We start from the raw sequence: 6,617 nt of genomic DNA, 5'->3' as shown, positions 1-6,617 counted from the left end.
AATCGGCCGCCAATTTTTTAAGCATTTTTAATTATTTGGATTTGAGTAAAAGAAGAACACATGACTTTCTGCAGAAGTTTATTGTTTTTTTCAAAATCAGTATACAAAATTGCAAAAAGAAAAGAAGTGGTACTATACTTTCAAAAGAAAGAAAAAGATATCGTGACATGCTGAAGGGATAATATTTTGTACATTAAATTATTCATTACACAAAATGAAAGGGCAATAACTCTTCGTTACACTCCCCAAAATGAATGCAAATAATGTATAAACACAATATTTTTAAAAATGTTAAGTCATTAATGAAAGTGCTTTCTTGATTTCGCTTTGTTTCATAAAATTTGGTTTTTGATTTGCTAAGTAAATCAATATTTGGTAAAATTCTAGTAGTAGAAACTATTTTTCTAGGAAATCCAAACCTACAATTTAATCTGTATCCACGACTACAATATGATGAATGATGATGTGTTTGCAATTTCTTTACAAGTAAATTTAGTTCATAATCTTGTTCAACATCTGGAACATTTGATGAAATTGTTCTGTCAATATAATGAATGAATTCAGATGATGTATTATGATTAAGTTCAGCAGGTAACCCATCAATCCATAAAAACATGTGAACATGAGGACTCCCCCTATTTTGAAACTCGATGCGGGCAAAGTAATCCAACACTGTTCCTAGAGGTTTAGTTTTTCCTAAAATAACATGTTTTAGCAATGCTCTAAATCTTCTATCAAAATGTGTAGCAGCAAGTAAAGGATCTTTCCTCATTGACTGAAAAAAAGATTTTCCAAAAGCATCTTTAAAATTTATATTCTGAAGTGTCATTCCCAATTCTGGCCAATGTAAATCATCAGCTGACAATGTGACAAAGAGTGTAGGAGGGCCCAAGCTTTTAAATATTGCCAAAAGATCATACAAAACATTTCTAAAGTAAGCAACGGTACCTTTAATGTTCTTCATGAACATGTAAGAATTTTCAAGTAAATCTGAATTTTCATTCATATTTTTAACATCACCAGCTGTAACAAAAGATTGGTCTCCCGAATGTACAGTCTTCAAAATTTTCATGTGAATTCCCAACTCTTGTTTTAATAAAGAGATATTATAAGATGCAGCAGTATGCAATAAATATGTCATGTTTTTTCTGAAATGTCCTTTTTCATTGTAAAGCCTCACTTTGAAATACATCGATGGATTTATTTTTAGGGGGCGCTCTGCACCAAAACCATTTTTTTCATTTACGAATAGCCAAGGAAATGCTAATTCTTCTCCATGTTCTGTTAACAAGATATTTACAGGTTCAGACTTACTTCTTTGAACATGAATATATGCATGTTTTGAAATATTGCAACTATTATCCACTGGAATCATTACAGCTTCTTCTAATTCTTCTTCTTCCTTATTGTATGTACTGAAATTTTCATTCAACTTGTTTAAATCATTAACAACATCACTTACATTGAAGCTCAGATCAGTGTAGTAACAATTATTTTTGATTAACCAATGCATTGCTTCTGCATACTTTTTGCTTCTTATTTTATGGTGATTACCGACATATAGAGATCCATTACTATTCTCAAACTTAAGTTCTATAAGAGGACACTGTTCCAAATTCTGTGGAAATTGTTCAATTATGTTTTCAATATTCACTGGAAGATTTAAAACCAATCCTTTCTGAGCATACTGTCCCCCAGGAAGAAAAATTAATGTCATAAATACATTTATTTTACTAAGCATTTTCTTTTCAAGAAGAGTTAAACCTTCTAGCTCTCTGGGGACTAAACCTGTGTCTAAATTATTTCCTTTTAGACTAATGCTTGGTATTTTATTTTGTTTCAACGTAGTTTTACATGTGCTACATAAATCACTGCTTACATTCAAATCAATACTTTTACATGCATCATTGACCTCGGACATTAAAAAAGTTTGATCTTTAAATAGAATTCTAAAACAACATGAACAACACTTATCAGGGGACTCTCTTATGCTTTCTTCATACTCATGTACATGAAAAGGCAGTTCCAAATAGTCTACATATTCAACGCTACTGTCTGTTGACACATTACATTGTTCACAAACATCTAACATATCTATTTCATAAACCATATAATCAACTGGTCTGTTTACATCAGATTCAATGGTTTCAGAGGCATTTCTATTTTCAACATAACAGCGTTTTCTCTTTTGTCGAGCTCTCTTTTTGCAGTTAGATTTTGAGACATATGAATGATCATTACAGACACATTTATGTTGTCCATCACGTTGATTGGGGTCAACATTTGTACTGTTATTTACCTGGTTGCTTATTTCTACTCTTGTGACTGGAGTGAGTTCATAATTAAATGATGAATAGCTAGCACAAATGTAATGGTGCAATTCTTCAAAAGATTCAAAACTCAACAACACCGCCGCACCATTATCTGCATCTTGAAATCCAAATTGATTCCTCTGATGTGAATCAAATACCAAGAACCGATTGTTACTTATATCTGCATGCAAAGCAATAGTAAGATCATTTAGAGTCAACAAGAAATTTGAAGATATAAGCATTGCTTGTGATAATGCATCATACAAATTCATTTGTCCAAATTCGTCATTTTGTGAAACAGTGACAGTCCCTGTATCTACGATTCCATAATAATAGTCAAGAAAATATTCCAAAGTAAAGTCGTTATCTTGGTAATTCAACACTTTTGGCATTTGATTGTGGCCTAAATATTGTAATGATTGAAATTCTTGAGAAATAGTGGCATAAAGTTTAGTGCCATCGTTCAACATCTGATCTAACTGAACACTACTGAAATCTGACGTGAAGTCAAACCGGGGACTTCTGAAGCAGGTCATAAATGTTAGCAAAGCAATGAGTGCTACTGCCGTACATTGTACTCCATTAAATGGTGCAAATATCTGACAACCTTGATGAGTATTTGCTAATACACCTCTTACCATTTTTGATGATGCGTTTCCATCGGCTGTCAATTGAAAAAGGACGCAGAATCTGCACGTGCTAATACCCTAGATCTATGTCACGTGACGAGATGATTTTTTGCAGAAAATGCTGTAACTTGCCCCGAAATGCGAAATGCAATATTAGGGTTGTTTTTTCAAAACACAGGATAATGATGCACAAAAAGTGAATTTAAACTGAACATATCTTTTATTTTTACTAACTTTTGTCTTATTTTACTGAATTACTATCCGGAAATTCATATTCATAACGAGTTGCTTTTATATCTTGCACACTCCTCACCTGGGGAGCATTTATTGTAATGAAAAACTTCAATAGAATCATTAATTAACATCTTATGAACGTTAAGAAAAAAATAAAATAGGTTTTTAAAAATCAAGTAAGACTCAATATAGAACAATTTTAAAATATCTTATTCATGACTTTTATGACTGTAATTAATAAAATATCATTCTATTGAAACAGGAAAAATAACGTCTCATTTCCCCATGCGCACTTTCTAACACAATCACAAATAGATCGGCCGCTCCTGCGGCGGTTATGACTAGAGGTTGCACCACTCTATTAATTTTGCCTATATGTTCTTACCAAAATTACTCACCTTTGACCTGACCCTGCTGCCTTAAAGTAAACTTTTCAGAAGTTGTACTTTCACATCATGTAGTACAGTTCTTAATGAGCATTTTCATACCAAAAAATACATACCCATCCAGCAAGGCGTGAGAGTTTGTTTACATCGAAGTCAAGCACGTGCAAAATCAGCTGGTCAAAAGCCAAATCACCCACCTCTACAACAAAAATTCAAAAAAATATTTAAATCCTTCTTTCATGGTTTTTACTCACAAAATTTCAAACACAATACTTGAATTTACATCTCATAAAAAATTGGAGAGCCTACCTCATAAGGAAAGTCCCATAAAACATGCAAAGTTCCAGGAATTATTTTCTTTCGGCCATGATTCGACGTGAACCTCCACATAAATAGAGTGATGCAACCTCTAGTCATAACCTCCTGCGGCCGATAATGATTAAACATACCAGAAGCAAGTTTACCTCACTAATTCGAAACCAGAAAGGACGAATTTTATAATCCCGAATGATTTCTTTACACCCCCCAACACACACACACACAAACTAAAGCACATGTCACTATTGTTCTTCAATTGGTAGTACGAGATCAAACAGCAAACGGATCTGCTTACAATCCAGTCCATATATCCATGATAAGTACGCCCTGTATTCTTGTGTCGAATTTTTACGTCTGGAACTTTCCCATCCACTCCAGGCGTAGCTTCCAGAATTTGAGCTAATTTCCATTGTCCACGTATGTTTTTTCAACTTTTTTAAATCCTGTACAAGTACCACATCTCCAACTTGAATGGTTTTCTATGTGCCATTTTGTCTAACAATAAGTGTATGGAAATAGTCTCTCATACACTGTTTCAAGAATGTATCAATGACACGCTGCACAAATCATATTATCTTATCCACACAAGCATCCCAGTTTTCGACTAGAAAGTGTGAACTGGCACGTCCGAATAGTAAATCATAGGGCAAAGGTAAGTGCCAATCACAGGATCACAATTCTTAGTTCCAATTGGCTCGTTGAGAAGATTTCTAACTTTTAAAAAACTGTTTGAAGTTATGAAAATTTCATGATTGAAGATCCTGTTGCAGATTCTAACCAGATTTTTGTTGATTGAATGAGAGATTCACTACATTCATTTTCCCAGGGAGCATCTGTTGACTTAGTTCTTTCCCAATCCATCCTTTCCTCTTTCCCAAATTTCTTAATATCATCCAATTTCCATGAATATACAATTGCTCTCAAATCCTTTCCTGTAGCAACAAGTTGGGTTCCAATGTCTATTATATTTTGGATATCCACGAATTGACACAAATTTGCGTAGTACCGTCATAAAGCTTCCGATGTCGTAATCTTCAACATATACAGTTCTAGACACTAAACAGTTGAAAAGTACTCCATGTTCTTTCCCATGCAAATGGATGACTTGACGATATGAGAGCAAATGATGTCATATTTCAATTATTTTCAATCCATTTGTTTATTCTTTGACCAACTGTAACACTGTCATCTATTAATTGGGGTCCGAGTCTTCTAAATCTATATGTTGCATCATTTGTAAGATCCTCTTGAGCATGTCTAATCCAAATACTTTCCGCGTTTTCCAATGCATCTGCAGATAGACAATGTACAATTCCTCGGAATGTATGTTTCTTCACTATAAGTTGTAAACTGAGTTTAAGAAGTTTCTTTAATGTCATACTCTGAGAGATCAATGAGATTTGCCACACTCTTAGTTTTGCTGTTTTCTCTTGTACTTCTCTTGGGTAAAAAGTCCAACATAATAACACTTTTTGCGTCCAAAAATACTTTGACCATCACCTTGTCATGCAGCTCAGATGGTTGCGTCTTGAACTTCTTTGGCCTCGAGGACCCATGCCCTACCCACTGACGACTCTGAGCTTTATTCTCTGGCTCATTAAAAATGAACCCAAGTCTCCTTTACAGTCACCAGACGCAAAAGAAAATCATCTTCTGACCTAAAACGCTTCAACGAGGCGCTGCATACTAAATGCTCTGGTTGTCATTTGCTTATCGCTAAGGGATTTGGGGACCCAACGGGCTGTTAGCTTGCACATACCTAAGCGATCATGTAAGATTGTTGAAACGCTACCATGTGAAATGCCTAATGCCTGCGTTATTTCTTCCACCTGAATTCCAGATCCCGAACTTTCTTACACATTTCTTCGTCGGTGGCATCCAGTGGACGTCCAGACATGGTTTCATCTTCTAAAGACGTTCTACCGTGTTTGAATTCCCCTACCCAGAAGTTAACCTGAGCATAAGATGGTGCAGAAGACCCATAAACATTGGCTAACTCGTCGTGTATTTCTTTGCCTGTTTTACGTTTTCAATACAAGTACCTAATTATAACACAGTACTCAACTTTAGATGAAAAGCATGCCTTTGTATCACTAGCCATGTTTGACATTCAATATCTTATTAAAGGATGACTCGATACACGTGCAATTTTGTACCCAGGTATAAAACATGTATTGAAACAAGGCATGAAAATCGTGACTGTCTCGGTCAATCGAAAATGGAATAGGCTGGTTACTTATTGACTCGCCCTCGTATCATACGTAATACGTAATATCTTCCATTACCAACACTACATTGACCGCATCGACATCCTCCACACTTTGGGTTGCAATATGTACCCATACTCTCAATATTCAACAAACTGTCCAAATGATCATTTAGAGATTTCGTATCAATGACCTGCATAGAGTTTATATCGATTCCAGACAGATGATTGATGTAAGCACCCTTCGAGATGGCAGACAATTTCAGCATTGAATTACTTCCCCTCAAACAAAAGCCGAACTGGTTTTTCATCAGTTGAAGGTTATCAGCACTTTCAATATTCACTAGTAAAAGTTTAGTGCAGTATTCGCCAATCAGCAGTTCAATATCACCATCTGTTCTTGCTATGTCTTTGTCCGATATCCCCTTGAATTTGGTTGAGATACCATTCCACTAACATCTACGGGTTTGGAATTTGTTATCATCTTCTCCACACCATACGCATTGACCTGTCATGTCTCACTGGACACCAT

The 6,617-nt window shown here is 35.1% G+C and overlaps 1 protein-coding gene across 1 annotated transcript; it reads right to left on the bottom strand.

Annotated features, from left to right (window-relative positions):
- Positions 1-133: 133 nt before the first annotated feature.
- On the bottom strand, positions 134-6,448 carry LOC125648408 (uncharacterized). Its single transcript, XM_048875510.2, has 2 exons — positions 3,871-6,448; positions 134-3,760 (listed from the first exon to the last, which is right to left on the bottom strand). Exon 2 carries the CDS (start codon positions 2,951-2,953, stop codon positions 206-208), a length of 2,748 nt encoding a protein of 915 aa, XP_048731467.2. The 5' UTR covers positions 2,954-3,760; positions 3,871-6,448; the 3' UTR covers positions 134-205.
- Positions 6,449-6,617: the final 169 nt, after the last annotated feature.

Source organism: Ostrea edulis, chromosome 6, assembly GCF_947568905.1.
Source record: "Ostrea edulis chromosome 6, xbOstEdul1.1, whole genome shotgun sequence".
NCBI lineage: Eukaryota > Metazoa > Mollusca > Bivalvia > Ostreida > Ostreidae > Ostrea > Ostrea edulis.
Note: the sequence above shows the minus strand (reverse complement) of the source record. Positions and strands in the feature narration are given on the sequence as shown.

Coding starts and splice junctions, on each gene's coding strand:
- LOC125648408 (XM_048875510.2), bottom strand. CDS start 2,953: ATGGTAAGAGGTGTATTAGCAAATACTCATCAAGGTTGTCAGATATTT.